The sequence below is a fragment of the Aphelocoma coerulescens genome, chromosome 2 (genome assembly GCF_041296385.1).
Source record: "Aphelocoma coerulescens isolate FSJ_1873_10779 chromosome 2, UR_Acoe_1.0, whole genome shotgun sequence".
In the NCBI taxonomy this organism is placed as follows: domain Eukaryota; kingdom Metazoa; phylum Chordata; class Aves; order Passeriformes; family Corvidae; genus Aphelocoma; species Aphelocoma coerulescens.
Window position 1 is genome coordinate 53,086,551 of NC_091015.1, and position 23,326 is coordinate 53,109,876.

The 23,326-nt window shown below is 43.0% G+C and overlaps 1 protein-coding gene across 1 annotated transcript; it reads left to right on the forward strand.

The window, feature by feature from the left end:
• The first annotated feature begins 1,268 nt into the window (after positions 1 to 1,268).
• Positions 1,269 to 22,838, forward strand: BFSP2 (beaded filament structural protein 2). Its single transcript, XM_069005837.1, has 7 exons — positions 1,269 to 2,032; positions 10,234 to 10,316; positions 12,188 to 12,344; positions 15,808 to 15,969; positions 21,035 to 21,166; positions 21,640 to 21,860; positions 22,657 to 22,838. Exons 1-7 carry the CDS (start codon positions 1,577 to 1,579, stop codon positions 22,658 to 22,660), a joined length of 1,215 nt encoding a protein of 404 aa, XP_068861938.1. The 5' UTR covers positions 1,269 to 1,576; the 3' UTR covers positions 22,661 to 22,838.
• Positions 22,839 to 23,326: the final 488 nt, after the last annotated feature.

Genomic DNA, 23,326 nt, shown 5'->3' on the forward strand with positions numbered 1-23,326 from the left:
ATACCACAGCGATCTTAATTTTTATTTGAAGAGGTAGGTGGAAAGAGGGAACAAGTTTACAGAAAACTAAATTTAGTTCTTTGAAAAAAAAGTCCCTATTATATTACATTTGTTTTCTGTACCTGTAATACTTTTGCAAGGTAGATTCTCTAATTTGACACAGAGCAACTACACTGAAAACTTTGTGTAAGAAGTACTGGAGGATTCTTCTCATTTAACCAGCATAATTTGCTTGGTAATCTCAAGGCAGAATACCTAAACTAGCCAAAAGTATTTGCAAGGCCTGAGAGATGCTGCACTGTTCCCAGTCTTCACACAACCTGGAAATGGTGACCTGAGTGTAGGCAGCCTTGCAGTTCTCAAACTTAAAAAAAACTACTGAAACAAACTCCAGCCATCAAACTGGCCAGCCAGGATTAGGCACCAGTGGAAGACAGGGATTTCTGTTTGTATCCCGTCTCGACAAAGACACCACTGCCCCTGCACAGACCTACACTGCATTAGGGCAATGCCCAACATCAGCACATTACAATCGTGCCTACAAAGATGCGCACACAGTAATCCTACACTTGGAACGGCACCCTGCCTGTGAAGTATCCCTGGGTGTAGGTAGAAAAAGCTAGACCTGACACTGCATTGTGAAGGATCACACTGTACCAGGAACACATCCTACTCATTACTTATTATTACCTACGAACTACCCACTTGATCACTAGCAGTTAAAGAACATTGACATGAGAAGAAGAGCAGGGGAAATCTTTCCCTTCCCCTGCAGTAAGTCTGTAGGACTCTTTTGCCCTTTTCTTTCAGTTCACAGTTGCCTCACTTTGTCACCACGTCATGCAGGCAAAAAGTGAAACAGGCCCTTGTTGAACAGAGAAAGTGCAATTGATTATGTGAAGTTAAGCTGACTGAGCAGGGGTGGACATGAGGCTGCTTGTCCCTATAAAATCTGCTGGGTTTGTGTCGACGTGCCTTGGTTGGGTGGTGAAGCCAAAGCGCAGAGAAACCCAGAAGCTGCAGCAGTCCCAAGGGAGCATTCAATGCTCTGCAGTGGCAAAACGCTGGCTCGGCTCTGCTCAGTCGAGGCCAGTTGACTCCACAGAGGTTTGGGTTTTGCTAAGCTTAAAAAATGTCTTGCTGAAGCAGACTATGCCTGCAGCAAGCACTGGCATGAGAAGCAGATGCATTTGTAATATATATCTGGATACCTGTGGCTATAAGAGTAGGAAATCATCTGGGTGTCAGCGTAGAAAACACTGCTGGTATTTTAACACGTACATTGTACTGAATCCCCGTCCCGCTGTCCCCGTAAACACCATTGTGCTTTTCATCTGCCACATTTGCAGCAGCAGCAGCAGGGAGATTTCTCCTGAAATGGGATTGCTGACCCAGCAGCCGCCCGGACAATGTGACGGGTGCTCCCAGGCAGCACAAAGCCCCCCTTCCAGAAAGCCGTCGCACAAAGCCGAAATCCCGCGCGAGCCCAACCTGCTGGGCTCGGCACATCCCTGCCGCCAGTGCGGGGCGAGGCGGCCGGGCTGAGCGGCGGTGCTCGGCAGGCTGGAGCGACAACATGCCCTTGCCGAGGCGCCGGTCGTCCTTCCTGGGGCAGCAGCCCTCTTCCTCCACGGCGGAGAGCTCGGGGCCGCCCGGCCGCCGGGTGAGCGTCGGAGGTGGAGGGAGCCTGTCGAGACCACCCGGCGTCTACGTGGGCACCGTTCCCACCGGCGGCGTGAGCAGCCTGGGCACCCGAGTGTCCCGTAGAGCCCTGGGCATCAGCAGCGTCTTCCTCCAGGGTCTCCGCAGCTCCGCCGCCGCCGTGCCCCTGGCCCCGGGGCTGGATAAGGGCAGGGGTCTCTCCTACGAAAGCCTGAATGGCTGCTTGGTGGAGTACATCGAGAAGGTGCGAGCTCTCGAGCAGGTCAACCAGGAGCTGGAGGAGCACATCCGTGTCTACCTGGACAAGAAGGCGGCCAGCGTGGGCAGCTGGGGAGCGCTGCGGGAGAACTGGGAGGCGATTTACCATCAGGTGAGCGCTGGAGCGGTGCCGGCAGCCGGGGGAGCGGGAGGGAGCTGCACGGGTCATTAGCAACTCCGGGCTGCTCTTGAATGCCGTCTGATTTCAAAGCGCGGTGCCCTAGACAGAGGGTTTAAAATCTATCTTCATGATAATTAGCATTATCATTTCACAGTGTGTTGTGGAAAATGCCTGTTAAGCAGGAGAATTGCCTCAGGCGTCGTGCGCAAGGGAGCGATTGAAGTGCACCCCAAGGCGCCGAAGTCTGGGTTGATTAGAACGGGTCGGGGTTTTTTCTTTTTTTTCTTTTTTTCTTTTTTTTTTTTTTAATTTTTAGAGTCTGTGGTTATTACACTGAGTATCAAAATTATCAAGAGAAACCTGCTAGAACTAAATTAGGTTATCCCTCAACATAATATCATTACAAGCACGTTGCGGGGTTTTTTTTTAATCAGCAATTCAGATTTTTACTTTAATCCCTTATTTGCTTAATAACATTTCCAAAAGCTCTATTTATTTAAAAATAATGCTTACATGGCTACAAATGAGTGACTCCCTTCCTTCCCTTTGTCATCACCACACCATCCCTTTCTCCCATATTTTCCATACGGCGCAAATGTTTATTGTGGGGGTCTGAAATGGTGTCTGTATTGACCTCACGGACAAGACAGGGTTCCTTTTGCTGACCAGTTATACCAGTAGGGCCTTGCAGACTGATGTCCTGCTTACAGCAGACACAGAGCTCTGTCTGCTGAGGTCTTGATGCACCACATGAGTCCTGGCTTCCCAGCTCCCAGACAGCGGGAGCAGACAGGACTCTGAAGACCTGGAGTCCGGCATCTCGCACAACTCTTCCCAACAGCGCTAGCGCAGGCACAAAAAATGCCATCAGTGGGTCTTCAGAAAACCTGAAAGCCAACTTTAAGTTACCTGGGACAATTGTGTGTTTTAACTTGGGCTGGCCAGGTTTACTTTGCGTTTTTTAGGGCAGGTCTTCTCCCAGAATGCTACAAGCATTGCCTGAACTCTGAATGTGTTGGCATAAGCTGTTGTACAGAGATGATGTCAGCAGAAACACCCAGTTAAGAACCAGCTTTTAAAGTTGCTACCTTCTAGTATTAGCAAATTATGTTATTGCTTCCTGAAGGGAGCAGCTGCTGAAGGAAAGGGATGCTCTGAACCTGGGGTACAAAAAGCCATTGCCTCGAAGCTATTATCCCACTGGGACAGATGGGGATTTTGGTGGGGGACAGGGAGTTAATCCTTTGCAGCTGCCATCCCATGTTCTCCAGACCAGTGTCCCATTTTGTAGTTGTAGGTTTCACCTGTAAATCCTACCAGGACTTATGGTTAAGACCAAAAATGTGGGACCCTAGATACTATAGAAAGGACTGTTTGATTTTGCTTTATATAAATCCCCAACAATAACAGTGCAGATGAACCTGCTCATGCAATATTTTTTCATCCAAATTACTTTCCTTTTGACCTTTCTTTGTAGTCATCCTTGCCTCTACCTTTCTTTTTCATGAGTAATTAAGAGAATCTCATAATGAAATCTAGACTGAATATTGGGCTCTTCCTGTATGAAAATCAGAAAAATAAAGCTGCTTTTAATAGCATTTGTGAGTATCATAGAAAAGAAGAGAAAAAGATTAGCATCATCCGTATCCATTTAACTATCAAAACACATCAGAGAACACATAAAATTTTCTGAATTGCTTCAATTAAATCAATAAAAGGGGCATCACTTAGTGGGTTTTGTCTTTTTGTCTTTGGGATATGATCCAAGCTGTTATGTACAATTCTGATTAATAGATTTCTTTGCTTTTTTTACTAAACATTTAACCAAAAATGAAAGTAGGACCTCATCCAGCCCAAGCACCATTCAACTAATTTGTCCTAGAGCTAATTGGTAAAATTATGCTAGCATCAACATCAAAACCATTATTTATTAAATAATGTCAAAGTCAGTTGCTACAGGAACAGCTGAAATCACACAAAGTCAGAACCCTCCTGCCACAACACATCCCAAACAGAAAAGTAAAAGGCATTCAGGAGCAAGGTGCAGCAGAAATGAGAGACACCTGGCAGATACATTCCTAAATGTCATTTTTGTAAATACATTCAAATTTTCTGCAGATGTCTACATCCACCTTGATTTCTCTATGAGTGACATACCCCATTGTCAGCTTCTTGTAAAATCTAAGCACTCATTTCAATTCCTGGCCAGGCCCATGGGTTCAGCCAGGAGAGATGCCCGGCAGCCGTAAAACCCCTCGGTGCCATTCACATAAAGCAGCTATGAAGGTTTTGGGCAGAAAACCACTCAAGCAGGTACCTGGTTTAGTCCAAGCACTCATAATAGGAACGGTTTTTGAACAAGAGGCAGCAAAGAAAAATACACAATGGGGAGGGGGTCTAGGCAGGAGCCTCTTCCTCTTGCCCTGCTAGTGAGAAGACAAGGATGTGGTGACGTAGGACTCTCCTGGTCCCAAAATCAGAAATGAGACAGGCCCATCTCTACAGTGGCACAGGAGAGACCCTAGCAGAAGTCTCATTTCCCTCCTGTCCTTCCTGGGATGTGCTCCAGCATTTCAAATTTTGGGTAATTGCATTCCCAGCAAAAACAACTTGGTGCCAGCATATCCCCCAGACACAGAGCTAAGGGAAAAAATGTGTCAGTGAGTGACTCAGAGGGTGTGTGTGAGTGCAGGGTCCCTCAGGAAAAACCACTTGTATTTCCTGGCAATTGTCAGAGCTGTGGCTGCAGCAGGGGATCACTGGTGGGAGCTGAATGATGGAAAGCCACTATCCAGCTCCCAGTGTTAATTATCTGCCTGGGCAGCTGGCTTTTAGCAGAGCAGGTGGACACACACTAATTGGGACAGGCGCAAAGCGAAAGGATTTTTGCAGGAAAAGAGGGAAATGAGAAATCCTTGCCAAGAGGAATTCACATGATAGAATTGCAATTTCATGACAGAAATATTAATTTTACCCTGCACATACTCTTCTTCTCCAGGCTTCATCCTGGTGTTCTTGTGGAAAATTCTATCTCTAATCAAATGTGTCTCTTCTGCAGAATAGGAGACTCTTTGCAATGGCAATTCCTTCCCAGGGAACAGGGCAGCACCTGGGAGAAGTGGATGCTTGAAACAATCTCAGTGAGTTTACAGAGAGAAGAGGGTAGCTCAACCTCCATGACTGTTTAATTACGGCTGCATGGGAGACACAGAGATTTATTTTGTCTATGAGATGGCAGGCACATAGTGCAGTTCAGATCACAGGAGAAAACACAAAAAGTGGAAGAAGGAATCAACATCCTGGACCAATTTTATCACTGCGTGACTGATCATAACATCCTGTGTGTGGTTGGGAGCATTTGAAAGAACTCCAGAGTATTTCTGTAGAGCTACTTTTATTTGCGCGTGGCCTTTCTATCAGCATTTAATCAGTGTGATTATTAAGCCTGGAGAATACACAGGTCTAGCAGTCCAAGGCATTGCCACATTTGGACTCACACCCTGCAGGGTCAGGAGAGCTGCTGAGTGTTACTTGTGACCCACTCTGGCACAACACAGTGCATAATCAGTGTCTGCAAATGGGTGAAATAGCACTCTGCTACTCATCTAAGGTACAACAAACTCCCACAAAATGGCACAAAGCTTGATCCACTGCCCTACAGAGGATGGCAGTGAATTAGTTTTAATTATGTTCTCTCAGCCACCTCCAACATAAATTTGGGCTGCCTTCACAGGCAGCTGTGAGGGGGTGTGAGGTTTTCTCCTTGTGCTTGGGCAACGGTTTTACAGATCATTTCTTTGAGAGGTATCTCCTGCTTTGAGAACCAGGCATTCTCTGATGCAGTCCTGTCTACTTAGAAAATATTTGATGTATACATGAAGTCGAAATTCCCTGGATGCAGCAAGAATCAGCAAAGGAGCCATCAATCTTCTCAGCCTCTCTCCAGGTATTACCTTTCCTGAGGTGATATAACAAATGTTGCTCTTGCCGCCTTCGAGGTTTCCTCCTTTAGGCTCTGAGAAAGGGTTCAACATGGAAAGCATGACCAGGACCATTATGAGTTTACTGCTTGGCAGTGCAGGTTGCAGGCTTTTAGCCTGAGTTTAGCTGGGAATTAAGATGTGTTGGAGGCAATGGTCTGGTACCAACTATTTCCTTGCATGTGTGGAAGAAAAGACTAGATCGGCATCTTCTGATCTTTCTCCATGGAGACATTTAGTTTAACTGAAGTGAACTTAAAAGCCAGAGAAGTTTCCATTACATGAATAATTAAGCCATGAGATTCATTATTACAGGCCACACCTGAGGCCATGAATTTAGTAGCAGTCAGAAAGGACTTAGACACATGTAAGAAAAGCAAAACTATACAAATCCTACAGATGAAGCACAGCGAAGAATTTGAAAGGCACAGTAAATCTTGCCATGCCAAACTTGGCCAAATCTCTGTTAAAAATCAAAAGTTGCTAGTCACCAGGGATAAAGAATAAATTCTCCCTGTAAGTGTCTGTATCACATCACACTTTATCAAGTCTGGCATCTGCCCACTCCCTTGAAGCAGCTGTTTTATCCTTGATGCCAGTTGTAACCCAGCAAATGGGCCAGCATATTGATGCAGGTTTAGATGAGACTTTTCTTCAAAAAAATTAACATTGCATTTTCATGTCTATAAAATCACAATGAAATCAAAGAAAATTGTTGATGCTTTGTACTTAAGGTGTTTAATACCATGGATATTCACTGTTAATTCAAGAGCTGAAAAAAATTGTGATCAAAAGGTGTATGTGCATCACAGATCTGAGTGCTGAAAGAAAATGTGTGACTGGAAGGAGTTATTATTAGTAATAATATTTGCATTTTTTTAACACTTTCCATTTTGTCTCTTTGAATGCCACATGAGCATCAGGGACTTAAGCCTCCCAGAAGCACACTGAGGCAGGACAGCACTGCCTTCTGCCTTACAAGCAGAGGAGGCAATGCCTAAGTGCTTGCAGCATTGCAAGGCCTCTTGTTTCCAGTGGACACAAAGGCTGTTTCTTAAACTGCTGCATCAAGTGTCTTAGTACATGTGTCTCACTAATGCTGTGTGTTTGCAGCCAGCTGTTGATTAACAGGAGAATTAAATCAAACAAAAGAGCCACTAGATGGAAGACTTACATCTCTTCTTCTGGAGCCTAGGAAAGGGCTTTCAGAGCTCATGCAAATCAGATGGAATTTCTCAGGAAACATGGTTTGTACCATGTTAGACAGTAGTTAGAAATTACTGTCTAATTACCCTTCAAGTTCACTGTAGATTTAAAGGATACACCGGTGATTTCCAGGAGGGCTGAAAAGTTGGTGCCTGCTGGTTTCCACTGCAACACTCATCCCTGAAGTCTTCAAAACATAAGTTTGGGTGTTTTTTTTTTTTATACCATTTTTACTTACATGGCAGAGTTCAGGGGTTTGTGCAGCTTTGGAAAGCCCAGGACTTTCTCACTGAGCCCTTGGCTGTTGGTCTACAAAGAGGAGAATCGGGGTATTGACTGAATTCTCAGGAGTATGATAAAGACATGTACTGTGGGGGAGGTAAAAGTCACCTCAAATGCCTCAATAAATCCACAAAATCACTAAAGAAAAACACTTTTAAAAACCAGTCTGTCTCCATATAGATGCAGAAATCTAGGCAGCAGAAATTCACCAGCTATTGCCTGCTTCTGCTTTTGTTGCAGCCCAAAAGCCATTTCACACTGGATTCGGCCTCTAAACTCAGCCATTAACATGCCTCTGAGTGACACTGTGCAGCTCACAGGATTTAATGTTACTTTTGCTCGCAGGATGTTCCCAATTCCCTCAAAGACATTAATTTGCATCAGACTTTAGGTAAGATGTTGCAACTGTGTGGGATCCCTGCCAGAGGCAAAGGGGTTTGTTTCAACGGAGCAGGGCAAATCACAGGGCAGGATTTCTGCTCCTTGATTGAGTCAAGAAAAAATGAAAGCTTCTCTGAAAATCCACACATGTATGAGTTGACAGGAAGACAAACAGACTTCTGTAGGAAAGAAGAAAAGAAAAAATAAAGGTATAAAAATAAAGCAACCAAGATTTCAGAGCTTGTGTGAAAGCAGTCCCTCTACTTCTGGGCTGACTAAATGCCAATTCTCCATCCTTCAGGAGAAACTCAGGTGTCCTGGTGCAAGGGAACCTGAGGACAGAAGAGTAGAATGTCCCCAAAGTCCCAGCTCTGCTCAGCTGCTCTGAAATGCCACAGATGGACAACCCAGGGTTTGGGGAGTTAGGATAGTGCTGGTAAAGTGGGGCTGCAAAAAATCAGGGAGAAGGAAATGAGGGGTTGAACAATGAAGAGCAGCCAGTTTTGTGTGCAAGTGACCACACAGAATTCTTCTGTACACAGCAGGGCTGGCTGGGATGTGGTGAGGGGCCATCTCTTTGCCCACACCCTGTGGCTTTTGAGACATCTCTGACTCCTGTGCTTTTGCTGCACTCCCCAGTTTTCCCATGCTGAAATTGGGACTTTTTTCTTTTTTTTTTTTTTTCCAAGTGGCAGTGTTTACAGGATCTCTCTCCTCTGTCCAGATGCTGTTTTCATGAAACGCGTTAGAACTGGATGTCTCTGTGATGGCCTATCCCTCTATCATATTGGTTGGAACTGGACAAGAAATCCCACAGTTATTAAAGTAAAATAGGTTCCCCATGCAATGGTGTGAAACAAGCTCCAGCCTCAGCCACCTTCCCTGTTTCTTCCTAAGAGTAGGTGAGAATTAAGAAAACCACTTTCTTATCTCTTGTTCCTTGTCAGATTGAAAAGATGTAGAGTGCTTTTAACGTCATGATCCACTATGGACATAATGGATAGGGAAGGAACCGGTTCTTTCTCCACACTTCTTCTTACCAGTTGCCTTCAGGTATTACACATTTGTTGGTCCAAACATTTGTAAGACATTTGGAGCAGTAAGCCACTCTTCATGAAGGTAAATGTTAATTACCACCTCGAAATGCTTCAGCCTTGCATGTCCACCTCCATCACCAAGCAGCCTCAGAGCAGGTGGGAACACAGGGCAACAATCCCACGAGATCCACTTGAGATAACTTGTCTGGATGCAGCCTTGATGTTTCCACACTGCATGGTGTGTTTCACCTTGGAGGAGCAGAATGCTTTGGGTGATTTGCAATCTTAGTTATGAACTTAATTATCTAAGGAAAGATTTTTCTGCTTCAGGAACTCTTCTGGCCAAAAGAAGAAAATCTGACCGTATTCACATGGTGATTTAGTTTTAACTGCAAATCTTCATGGGTGTCTCCTGAAAAAGACCAAAGAAATGTTCACTTCAGCTTTTCCAGAGTGACAGCATGGCTCACGGGATATCAGGAGCTTCCAGACAGTTACTTGCAGAGGTGATCTAAGCTTGGTACTGAATTCTGCATGGTTTTGGTCACCTCCAAGCTCAGAACACGTGTGACTCCAGAGCAGGCAGTGGTCTTTTTTCCCTTTTTATAATTTTATTTAACCTTTCTGAATCACAACAAGCTGCTAAGTCACAAACCTTTCAGGTTTACTTGCCCCTCCAAATGCCTCTCGGACGTTAGAGACACACCCCAGAGCCATAGCAATGATACCACAGTCTGATTTGCACGATCTTTCCAATCAGTGTAATAATCTTTGAAGGCTTCTCAGGTCTCATATCTATCGCAAGAGCCTAGAGGATCCCATAAGAGAAGGAAAACGACACTCTGGGAGCTGAGGAGGGCTCGCAGGCGGCATGAGCAACAAGTATTCCGTGGCTCCCTGAGGAGGACGACCCTGAAGAGGACTGCTGATATGGGAAGTAGAATAGGAACTGCATAAGTGCTGCTTAAATTTTATCTAGAAAGCATAAGTGGGACTTAAACAATGAAAATACCTTGTGCACAGCAATGAATTTTGCCCCTTGCAAACAGCTGGTGATCAGAATAAATGTGTTTCTACAAGAAGATGAGTACTTAGGAGGAATAAGCAGTTTGATGACAAATTACAGCCTATTTGCAGAGAATTTGTGAATTTATATGTACAAAACTAATTGATTAAATTATTTGGAATGAGTCACTTGAACAGCCCTAGGATAAAGAATTATTTTCAGAATCAAAGCTGTACATCTGCTTAAGATACATGTGCTGAAGCTCTTCACTGCTTGAGCTCTCTTGTATCTTTCTTCTAGGTGGGTGAGGCAGTCCTTGAAAATGCTCGTCTTATGCTGCACACCGAGAATATTCAAGCCTGTGCTGAAGATTTTAAAGACAGGTAGTCCTGTGGTGGCACCTAGCTGGCCACTTTCTTTAAACTTTGCCTTGGTGAACACTTCTTTTTTAGGGGTGTAATGTTAGGGAGTAGAATGGGCTTGTTTTTTAAGTTGCATATTCATATTCAACACCCTGATTTGAAAGAAAAATAATGATGGTGCGAACATTATTTTGGAAGATTTTGAAGATTCATAGTAACAAAAATGTGCACAAGAAAAATTACCTAGGCTATTCTTAACAGAGACATTTGTCTTAACACAGACATTAGTATCTCACTGAGAGGTCAGTATTCATTCAAAATTGGGTTGGCATTTTATAAAGACAAACTTCCATTGGCTTTTAAATTGGAATTTTCAGTACCACACAAGTGTTTTTGGAAGTAACAATCATTCTGCTACAGCAGCTGAAAAGCAAAATCTGCACCACTACAAACATCATTAGACAAGGAAACAGAAATGGGATGTGCTGATTTTCCTTTACTGAGAAAAATAAGTAGTAAAAGAAGATTTTAAACACTGGCAAACTACTTTTTTATTGTCTTTCTGCTTGAAAAGCATGATATTCATGTGTATGAGTGCACAAAGCTCTTTAGATTTTACTTGGGAGACATGATCCTTGTAGCTTTTTTTACTCATAATGGTTTCATTCATTTACAAATAGCTTTTTGCAAGCTCTGACACAAAAACTGTACTTCAAACTAATTATTTTTTATCTCCCATGGTTTTTCTCATCCCTTAAACTTCTGTTTCTATCTCTGTGGCATTAGTTTATTTAATCATAAAACCAAAATGTAAGTTTGCCTTTTATTCAGAAAGGTACAACTCTGAGATACTCATTTGGCTTTACATCCATCAAGTTATACTCATATTTTAAGTAGTTTTTAAAAAATACTCTTTAGAAGTGTCAGCAGACTTGGACAAGCAGTTTACATAACAAAAAACAATGTTGAGTCAATCTACTGCATAGTGAAAGCTCCTGGGATCAGCTGCCACTCTCCCAAGCTTTAAACTCCCAGCAATGAAGGTGGCTATCAAGGAGCAGTGTTTATGAAGTGGGTTCCCAACTAACCTGCCAGCCCCTCCTGTCTAACCTTCCTGGCCACCAGGTCCCCAGGTTGAACAGGTTTAGCACAAATGTCTCCCACCCAAGGAGATTCACAATGCAATCCACATTTTCAATGGAAAGCCCAAACCAAAAAGTTACAAACAAGAGCAATGCAGCAAGCAGTGCTGTGGAATAGAAACTGCTTGCCAAAATTTCCCTCCCGTTACAGCCATGGTTTGGAAATGAGCCATTTGTTCTAACAGCAATTCTAATTGACAAACCAACCACTCAAATTTCCTCTTTATTTTGATACTGCTGGGATTTGGTCTTAGGGATGAGCCAGGACCCTGGAACACAGACCAGACTTCCATCAGCATGTCCGTTAGTAAAAGTAATGCTTGATGTGCGTGTGTTTTCTTTAACCATCGCTCTAAAAGGTTTTTGTGTAGACAAGTGAGTAGGTATTCTCATTTTGCAGCCAAGACAACTGAGAAAAAGCCAGCCATAGTGATACTGTATGTAAATCTCAGATCTAGCAAGGGACCTTGAGCCTCTCCATGCTTTTTCTGGAATCCTATCAGGTTGATAACCACCATAGCACATACTGCTAACTTCGCCTGTTTTCTTGCACTCTGAATTAATGACAGGGCACTTCAGGCAGTTAACTTCAAGTGTGAAGAGACAAGGGGAGAGCAAAGAATACTGTTTGTGTTTCTGTGCCCCTGTCTGGGACACATTAACTCATCAGCAGAAATAGTGTAATTCGAAAAAAAGGTTTTAATTGCTGAGCTGCGCTATGTTGAAGTTTGTTTTTTTTTTTCTCTGCAGGTATGAAAATGAGCAGCCATTCAGAAAGGCAGTGGAAGATGAAATTAATTCCCTATATAAAGTGATTGATGATGCTAATTTAACTAAAATGGATCTGGAGAGTCAGATAGAAAGCATGAAGGAAGAACTAACTTTGCTGTCAAAGAATCATGAAGAAGTAAGTCCAGACTTGGGACACTGCAAAGCCAGTGTGTGCCTGTTTCATCTGGTTGGTATCATACATCTAGTGCAAAGCAAACATTAAAAACTCCACCTGTCATGACTGGGTGGGGGGATTTTCCTGAAACCTACTCCTATTTCTTTCTTCTCTTTTAACTCAAAGGACTAACCCCTGAGGCATTATCAAATTACTCACATTGAGGTGTTAACCCTTTCTCATTTGATAAATGTGACATGGGAGAGACACCATCACTTTGTTTCTTGTCAGATACCACATGATGGTCAAGGGGCTGCACAGTCATGTATGTGGGCATCTGAACAGTGAGATCTGATGGAAGGAGAAAGTTCATGTGCAGGGAACCAGCTCTGGTCCTGCTGCACTAATGTTGAGCATCAGCCAGGTTCTTAGGAATATTCCCTGCTTGGCTTAGCAAAGTGCTCGGTTCCCAAACCTGAGTCTCTCTTGAGAAGCACACCACTGAAGCAAGTCACAGGGACAGTGGCATGAAGGAGTGGCTCTAAAGAATCACCATCAAAGGTGTTGGCAAAAGCAGGTTTAATATGAGTTGTGAAAGTGCAATTTAACTTTGATGGCAAGGTTCATTTTATTACTTACTATATACTGAAGCTCACTAAGGAAAATTTGATTAGAATCAATCTAGAATGGTTTACATGGAAATCAGGGATGCAAGGGTAAAGGTGCTAAAGGATAAAGTTTCAAAAGGGTTAGGGGAGGCCTTCCCATTGAGTCATGAGGTTCAGAGCAGACCCCCTGGCTTTCTAAACTCCTGATGGAGATTAGGTGCAGCTGAGTCCAAACTTTACCTCAGACTTGGTTTATAGCTAAAGGATTTATCCACACCTGATCACTGACTAATTTAACATTTACAAAATGATCCAATGAGATTTCCTATAAGCACAGCAGTAACTTAACTATAGATCTGGGATGGCACTATTCATACTATACTTGCTATAGGGTATTTAAACCAATTGACACACTCACACACAGCCATGAAGAAGCATGTACAAAGGTGCCTGTTTAAAAATTCCCTCAAGTTTAGTGCAATACTCAAGTCAGATGCTTCTGCATCTCTCAACAGGTGAGGGCTGAGCCTTGAGGAGTAGTGGGGATATCCCAGGCCCCACCATCAGCTTTTGGCAACAGTCCTCTGAGTATTGCAAGCTTGAGAGCTTGTGAGCAGATGTCCCAGTCAGAGGGAGATTGCTGCTCACAGCCCACTGCAGTCCAGGAAATCTCAAAGGGTGTCATTCAGGACTGCTGTTTATAGAGTCACAAAATGATTGGTTCCAGTCATCTGTCAGTCTCCATCCTGACTGTAATCCAAGATGGTAATTACTGGAGTTTTCCTCAGAAGCCTGGTAACAAAAATATTGTTCCACTAGGGCTATGATTCAGGCAAATAATATTCCAAGGTTATGCTAGGATAGCTGACTATCTCATCCCCTTCCTTTGTTAGGCAACAGAAGCTCCTAGGAGGAGACAGTGTTTCTGATAAGCTTAAGGGAAGCTTAATTAACCAGGAGCCATTGATTGATTAAGGCTGAGGTCTATAAAGAATTCCTGAAATCACAGAGAGGCCCGAGGGGGTGGGGAGGATGCACCACCACAGACAGGCAGCCAGAAGAGAAGCCCGTACTACCCAATTTTGCAATACTTTCCTACTTACTCATTTGCATGAAAGTGGTTTACTGCCTTCAGCAGGGATTTCAGGATTGAACACAGCATCTTTATTCATGGCGACTTGAATATGGAGCTGTTACTAATCTCTCATAAGGGACAGCAAGAAACTGTGCTGGTGCCTCAAAAGTAAGGTAGAGCTTGAATTTTGATAGCTCACAAAAGCAAGACATTATCCTACCTTACATTTCTTACCAGTTGTTCCTCCAACCACAAGACTTCAGCAACACTGGTTTGCCAAGATGGAGTTGCACCACCAGCTCCCTACTTGCATCAGTCTAATTCCAAGGCTGGCATTTTGCAGAAAATAACCAGTGGCTTCATCACCAGTGCACAGCAGGAGAAAGATGGAAGTTGTTTTAGATAAGAGGGTAAAGAGAAAAATGATAGAAATAAACAAGATCCCCTTTAAACCTCCAAGTATTGCAGTGACTGCTGTGAAACCAGAAAATCTGGTGCTGATGCTGTTCTCTGTACATAGCTATGGCATAATGAGAACACCACCTGTCCCTCTTGATCCTCATGTAGCCAGCAAGGAGCCCTTGCAGGGTGGAGAGATCCTCCTTTCTTTACCTGTCAGGAGTACCTGAGCATTCACAGAACCACTTCAGCCCAGGCCTGGTTTTCCCATGGCAGCAGCACCAGGGGAAGCTGCTTAAGAGAAGTCACAGAATAAAGGCTAGAAGCAACTATTGCTGAGCTCTGGCACAGTAAAGTCCCAAGGAGTTCCTGAACTAATTCAAACCTTTCTTTCCACTGGTGCTCCCACTAGCAAATCCATGCCAAGTTCTTTTGAAGTTTTTGTGAACTTGGAGTGGGGCACATTTTGAGGTTTGCATTCTTGCAGGTTCATAATGCGCATAATTTCCATCCATTTTTTCCAGTATTGTCACTGGCAGGGGCCATTGCTTACCAATACAATTCCCAGATGCTTTTACGCTACCTTTTTTTTGTGCCAATAACACAAATAAACAGATTGATATAAAAGGATTGCAGTGCCAAACAGTTAAGATACATGTGAAAATCTCATTAATTCTTGTGTTCCTGAACATGAGGTACAACTGACATGCTACCTTTCAGTGTGCAATTCTAGACCTGCTAATTCTCCACTGGTTACATGTTTTTGGAGCACTTAAATGTAAAGAAGGAACAGAATGCTGTCACAGAGGAGAATCCTCTTCATCTAACATGCACATGCAAAAACCACACACAATGTCTCACACAAGCTGCGAGGCTGTAGAGCTCCTGCTGCTTTGCACGTCTTGTATCTCCAGTAGGTGCATGCCCATGCTCCTGCATGGTGCAGCAGCAAGGGAAGAGCAGTGTTTGATATCCTGTAAGCTGTTATCTCCTTGGCCAAAGTCCACACTGCAGCTTTATTGGCAATATAATTGTGGTGATTTTGGGTCCCAGCTGTGCAGTGTGCATGTGTCAAGCACCGGCTGCTGGAGAAACTTGCCACTGTTCAGAGGGCTGCTCCAGGCACTGCCTTGGTTCAGGGCTTCAGTCTCCTTCCGCCAAGGGGGAAACTCTTCCAGTACCATAGATCTGCAGGAAGAGACCCCATGAAGAAGCAAAGCAAATCCACATCTGAAAAAGAAACCCTTCCATGCACTAAATCATTAATGTAGAGATACCTTTTGGGACCAAATTTAATTACTCTCTCTGTTTGTGGCACCAAAAGAGCTCTTCCTTGAGCTTCTCTGAGGATACCATTCAATTGTCCAGTTCACTTTCCTTATGTTTGTTATTTTTGTTCAAGGATGTGAAGGTATTATACAAGCAGCTTGCTGGATCTCAGCTGGAAGAACTTGATGTTCCCCTGGGAAGTGGCCTGGATGACATTCTGGAAAAAATCAGAATCCACTGGGAGAGAGACATTGAAAAGAATCGTGCTGAGACAGGTGCCCTGCTCCGTACCAAGGTCAGCACTCTGTAACCCACTCCAGCATCACAGGATTTGAAGCAAACACAAAATCTCTCTAATATTCTGCAATAACTTTGAGGGTTGGGTGTTTGTTTGGGTTTTCTTTGAAACAAAAAAGACGTTAAAAATCTAAGGTATTTTGGTCCAAGGGAGAATGCACTTATAAATATGAAGGCTTTCTTGGGATGCACAGAGTTAAGCACTGGTGGAAATGGCCCTGCTCATATCGCAGGTATCTGTGGGAGCCTTTCAAGGGCTCTGAAATGTTGGCTAAGGAAAAAAACTTAATCAGTTGATACCTTCTGTGTAGGATAAGCCACTGTTATTACCCTTCTTACTAGGGCTGTTCCTCCACTTAATAATTTACAGGGGTCTATAAATCAAGAGGGCAAAACACATTGCCCTCTACACTACAGAGTCCTTGTTGGTTTCTCCTCAATATTGTTTCCTTTGGCAGCAGTGGGAAAACTAGATATTAACTTAGAAATGAAAAGAGATGATAATAGCCATTCCCTTTAAATAGGAATTCTCCTCTCCTGAGGCTGAGTCTGAACACAGCCTTTAAATGCAGCTTTTTCTGTGTCATGAAGGATCACTCATTTCCAAATTGTCTGGCTGAACTAAGTATTTTTGCAGAGCTGAAGCATTAAGTTCAGTAGATGATCCTGTATATTAGAAGCCATCTCATTCTGAGTTGGCTCTTATTGCAGAGCATGACAGAGTAAATCAGGAGAGCAACAAAGATGGTGAAGGGCCTTGAGGGGAAACTGTATGAGGAGCGGCTGAGGTCACTTGGTCTGTTCAGCCTGGAGAAGAGGAGACTGAGGGGAGACCTCATTGCAGTCTGCAACTTCCCCATGAGGGGAAAAGGTGGGGCAGGCATTGATCTCTTTTCTGTGGTGACCAGTGACATGGCCTGAGGGAATGGCCTGAAGCTGTGTCAGGGGAGGTTTAGGTTGGATATCAGGAAAAGGTTCCTCACCCAGAGGGTGGTCGGGCACTGGAACAGGCTCCCCAGGGAAGTGGTTGCAGCACCAATCCTGGCAGAGTTCAAGAAGTGTTTGGACAATGCTCTTGGGCACCTGGTGTGATTCTTGGGGATGGCCCTGTTCAGGGCCAGGAGTCGGACTCAATGATCCTTGTGGGTCCCTTCCAACTCAGGATATTCTCTGATTCTGTGAAATCATAACTGCAGCAGCACTGTAGAAATACTTAGCAAAACCATATAAACATATCAAACATATCCCCCCTGTTCCAAGGTAAAGAGCTGCCATGAGAGGTGTAGGGGGTATCGAGGGCAAACAGCAAGGTAAAACAACAAAACCAAGAAATATGTTTGTAAACATATGTGTAAGCTCTGAGTTAATTTTCAAAATAAAGAAGAAAAATCCTGTGACAACAGTGATACCAAAATTGCTGGGAAACACACAAGAAGCGATGCAGAGGGGTTTATCCCAGAGGTCCCATTAAGTTTTTGAGAATGCCAGACTGTTACTAAGCAAAGTTTTCACAAGGTTAGTCTGTGGGGCCTGATTTTCAGCTCATACATTCCAAAGGAAGTGAGTGACACAGTAATAAACTACACGAGCCTGGAGAGTGCCTCCATACAAAGCACATGCAGCCCTGAAAAGCCAGAGCATCCTCAGTAAAAAATCTGTTCCTGACCCACTGCCAGGTTTCAGCAAAATAAGCATCACTCTGATGGCACCAAGTTCTTCAGTGCTCCTACTTGCCTGTCCTGCTTGTTCCTCCTCCTTCTCCTCCTGTGCAAAAACACCCTAACAACTTCTTTCTTCCTATTTCTTCCATACCTTCAGTATCTGGTCTTTTAGCTGCTGAGAGATATCATTTGGGGAGAAAACTGCCAGCTCACAGTACACTGCTCTATCATGTCTGTGATACCCAACCCATCCCTACTTGGCCATCTTAGTCTAAGCTCTTACTAGTTTCAGTTGTTCCTGTTTTCGTTTGGTTTTTTAATGCAACGAAGAAGCAGAATATCACAGATTTCTGGAAATCAGTTCTGGTTCTGGTGTGACATTTTAGGGGCCTTTTTCCCACTAGTTAAACCCAGATTATACAGCTTTGTGTGATCTCCTACAGATGCAGATCTATTCAGATTACTACTATGTATGCAGATAACAAGAGTTTAGCTTTTATCAACTAAGCTTGTGGTTTTATATCATCTTTGGTGGCTAAATTGTATTATTTAGTTATCCACACTGTGACAAACTTGCCCTTACTCTTTTGTGACATCACAGGAGGGAGAGCAGTTCCTTCCACTCCTTTGCTCTTCATTACCAGCTTTTTCAATGGAGGTTTTCCTTGGTCCCTAATACTTTAATTTCCTTTTTCTGCACCTACTCCCTGGTGTAGTCATGACCAGCTCAGACCAAGGTTTTTCAAATCATGTCCTAGAGCTGACTTAGACATGAGGGCAGTATTTTTGTTATTTTCTGACTAATTACCTTGCCTCATGTGCTTTGTCTTGTGACTAGATTTGCAGTCTTGGCTAGATTTTTCAAGGACATTTGGGCACCAAAACACACCAATTTAAAGTCATACCTAATGGGGTTTCACATGGGCCTTTTTTAGATGAATAACCTCAATACTCAAGTCCATTGGTTTCACCTGTGCACTTTTTTTGTCTGTAGTGGTCAAAACCTTCCCTTGAATTGACAAAAGTGATTTAAACCCTTGCAAGACATGCATGCTATTTAATATTTTTCCCTGGAAAGATGCTTTACTTCCTGATGTGCTGTTCCTTCATGTAATTTGAGTCCACACATCTACCCCTGCTCATTGCTAATCTCTATGGTTTTCTGTCATCCATAAATCCTCCTAGTTCATGGTTCATTCCCAAGGCAGTAGACCTTGAGGCATCAAGCTGTTAAGCTTCTGTCTTAATGGAAGTAGACCTTAATTTTCCTCTTCATGTTCTGTCTCTTGACCAGCTAGCTGTTGATCCATGGAACTGTTCTGCCCTGAGCACGCAATTACACAGCTTTCTCTGTTGCTCTCATAAAAAGTTTTGAAAAATCTTGTGAATTATGCCAGTTGTTTCTCCCTTTTTTGCTACTTTGCTAAAATGTTCCCAGAACTCTCAAGAGTTTTCCAAAGTAACTTCCCTTCTTTAGATACCATGCTGGTCAACTCTGGGTGCTGGTGTTCCATTCCTAATCCTCCTGTCATTATCTGGATTCCATGAAATACAGACTGACCTGCACTCACGCACAATGCTTGGCTCAGAACTGTACAGACGTGTTTCAAATCCACAGATTCCTAGGAAACTCAACCAACAACATGAGAAATATTTAGGAAGATGAGTTCATCCTCTCCCTCCATTAATCCAGTTGTTTGTGGTCACCACATGTATAGTCTTTCCCTTATGGGGCATCTTGGATATAGGAAAAGTCCCCAGAAAACATGAATTGCCTAGTGAAGAGGACACACAGACAGCACTTCTCCACAGAAGGAACCCCAAAGCTGGGGCCGACTGTCATGCCCAGCGGCACCCCACACATGGACTCTTGGGGCTGGTAATCCTGTTAGAAGGGTGGGGAAGCCTTGTGTGACCCAAAAGCTTTAGGGCACATTCAGTGTGTGCTTCCTTGCTGTGTCCTCCTCCATGTTTAGGGCCTGACGTGGCCACCTTCATCTACTCCACCTGCCTGTTCTATTGTTCACACCACTAAGGTCAGTTTCACAGCTTAGGGTAGCTCCTGGAGGGGTTCCAATGTCACCTGTGGTGAGGGCAAGCTAGATTTATAGGTAGCCACCAGCAGGGTAAATGTGAAAGCCAGGCTTCAGGTAATGGGTGTAGGCTATAAATATAGATGCAAAGGCACCTTCCCTTTCCTGTGTATCTCTTTAAAAAGAGGCATTTAAAGTCCTTGTAGCCTAATAACATGCAGACTACACTCTCAACACAATTTAGGAGGCACAGTTTACTGAAGAGTGGCAGGTCCATGATCACTGATTCACCAGGAATAGTCAGGTAGAATTATGTCTCTCTGAAGCACAAGCCCCAACAAGGCATTTCCAGAAAACACAGAATCTGTGTAATTTTCTAGAAAGGACAGGTTTGGTGTTTGGATTGAAATTCATCTCTCTGCAACACAGGTTCCTAAATCTACAGTTCTGTTTGAGACTCAACTGGTACTTAAATGACCTTTTTCCACTGAGGCTATTTCGTTCACAATGTGCAAGGTGTGGGGTTCACACGATGGTACCAAAAGAAAAATTATCTTTGGTGCATGGTCCTAGATTTTTTTTAAATTTGATTTTAAATAAAAGAATGCATAATCAGAAAAGCAGGGTCAAGATGAAGTTTCAGAGTGGGATGGAAGTATTTTACATAGTTTAATTTTAGCATCAACCACAAGAAATGCAGGTTTTGACTGAAAAATTGTATTTTCTAGAGAGCCCAGAGCTCTGGGCTGAAAAACGTTGATCTCAGCCCTTATTAAAAAGTATAGAAATTCTATTTTTACTAAGGCACTTTTTCCTTCACCTATTTTCAAGGAACCTGAACTAAACACCTATAAAACCTCCCAAGCCACAAGAGCAGGAAATAGCATAACAATGACTTGATTAACAGAAATTTTTTTTTGACCCCTGTGATATGACTTGCTGTCTGACTCATAGAATCTTATGTGAACAACTAAGGTGTGAATAGTTCTGAAGTACAATAGACTAAGTGAAGACACCCAAGTTTTTAAGAAATATTATTGTGTGGCTATAAAATGAACAATTACAGCAATGTTTTCTCTTTAGAAATAATTTGAAACATACAAGTATGAATTCTGAACAGCTGTTGTTGACACGGATTAAATATATACACTTATATGCATAAGCCATTTTACAGTAAATGCCTAGAAAACATGATAATTTTGACACTAAGAAGTATCTGGAATTGTTCAACAGAGGGATTTAATACACAGGAATCAAACTTAGAGTCAGAATTGCCACAAACTGTGAAAATATTACTGTCAGCTTGGTATGTAAGGAAGCTAAACCATAATTTGTGTAGGTTGTGATGACAGTCACCTTCTTTTACCAGCAACAGGCTGAGACAACGGCTGCCGTGCGAACCCAGGAGGAAGAGCTGGTGGAGGGCCTCAGAACCGAGTTCCACGAAACTGCCTGCAAAATACAGAGCTTGCAAGCAGAAACTGAATCTTTGAGAACCTTGGTAAGGAATGCTAGGCTTTCAGTGGGTGTATTCTGTGTGAACTCAACACACCTTCTGAGGGGAACATTCCCATCTTGGGATGCAAAGTTAAGAATGAATCCCATTTTCCACCAGATACTGTTTCCAGAGATGCCAGACATTTCTGGGCTCTTCTTGATTGACATGGTGCTCTAAGTGTCCCACATTTGACAATTAGGCTCCAAATTTCAATCTTCAGTGTATTCATACTCAATAATAATCTCACTGAGATTGCTTGGTAGTGTAGTACTAGAAAATGTGAGGAATATCTGCACCTTGTAAAAGTACTTCTAAGTCCTTACTTTTGTAAGGATAATACCTAGTATCAAGGTAGCTAAAGAAAGAAATCATCAAGATATATATAGTCAATAGAGATATTGGCCAAACCTGAATAAAAATCACTTTGAAGCATATGAAAACTGACTGATTTATTTTCTCCTGCCCTGCCCTTGCAGAAGAGGGGTCTGGAGAACTCTTTATACGATGCCAAGCACTGGCACGACATCGAACTGCAGAACCTAGGCTCTGTCATTTCCAAGCTGGAGGCAGAGATGGGAGAAATCAAAGTAGAAACTGAGCAGCAGCAGAGGGATCGTGAAAATCTGCTGACTAGCAAACAGCAGCTGGAGAAAGACATTGCTGCATATCACTGCCTCCTGGATGGAGAGCAAAGCAGGTACTTGTCCTTAAAAGGGTGGAGAACGTGCTCCCTGGGAGGGGGTTGTGAGGTTGCTGGAAGCAAGAGGACTGGGGTGGTTCTCATGTTTCATAAGGCTGGCTGGTAGATGGTGAGGTTTGGAGAAGCTGTCAAAGGGGAGGAACACACCAAATCCCATCAAATAGAGATTCCTAATGTATTGGAGATGGGTGGTTTCCTGCACTACCACTGAAGGACATGATTTGAAAACATGAGTTTGACTTCTCTGAATATTTGAGATGTGATATTAAAAAGCTACTACAGCATCCAGGGGCTACATTAGTGGCTGCAAAGCAGATGTGTTGTTGTTTCTTGACTTGAATGCATTGTGTCATCCCTCCTCCTCCCTCAATAGAGTCCAAATACTATAGCTGTAACCTTGGGAAAATTCTCTTTCTAAGCTTTTAAGTTATCCCTGAAGTCCAAGGACAGAATCTGGACCACTGACTGTACCTTTTGTGAAGGACTGTAGTTCCAACTCTTAACATTTTTCCTCTGGGAATAACCTGTGAACAACCCAACAGTGGTTGGGTTGGGTTGCTTGGTTGGGCTTTTCTAAGATCCTTAATCACCCTTAGACATGAAACCTCTGAGAATCTGATCCACAGATTCTGACTCGCTTTTTTGTTCAAGCCAAGGAAAATTTTAAAATAATCAAATCTTGCTGAAGCTGGTGAGATTTCACCAGCTGAACTGAGGACAGGACTTGGCTCAGCAATTTTCCTGTTTTTAGGAGTGACCAATTTTTTTTTTTTTTTTTTTTTTTTACTTCCAGCTGATTATGAAACTCCCAACCCACAGAGGACCATTGCCATTAAAGCAAAAGATGTCACTGCCAATTATGTTCGTGGAAGCTAAAAACCCATCAAAGCAGCCTGCTTTATTCAGTTTGATTCAACAATCAAAGTAGGTTGTAGCTTGAACAACTTTATTAGACCCTCTTCATGTAATTGCTTTGCTTACAGATTTCAATTTACTCATGTTGTTAAAATTATAATAAAAATAAAGAATATCAGGCTTTTGTTTGATTTTTTCTTTCCTTCCAGTATTTTTCATTATAGCTGGAGGGGGTTGGATTAAGAACATTGGCTTTCCACTTCCCAGCAAGGAAGCTCTTTCTTTTCACTGTACAAATATATCAAGACTGAGCCACCCCTCCACTGTGCACACAGCACCCACATGGAAATGGTGAGTGCTCTGTTGTGTCACAAGACCATCAGCTCAGTAGTGCAAAATCTAATTCAAATAATACTGAAGAAGTTAAGTGCACTGTTAACTCAATGTGATTAATTTTGAAATATGTAAACCATCAGAATCATTAATCCCAGCATCCCACAGTACTTTATAAACACATTTTTAAGTCTAGACTGAACTTCTGGAAAAGCTGAAGGGGCAGGAGAGCAACAGCAGTTCTGCCTGCAGTCCAGGTTACATCCTTTTACTGT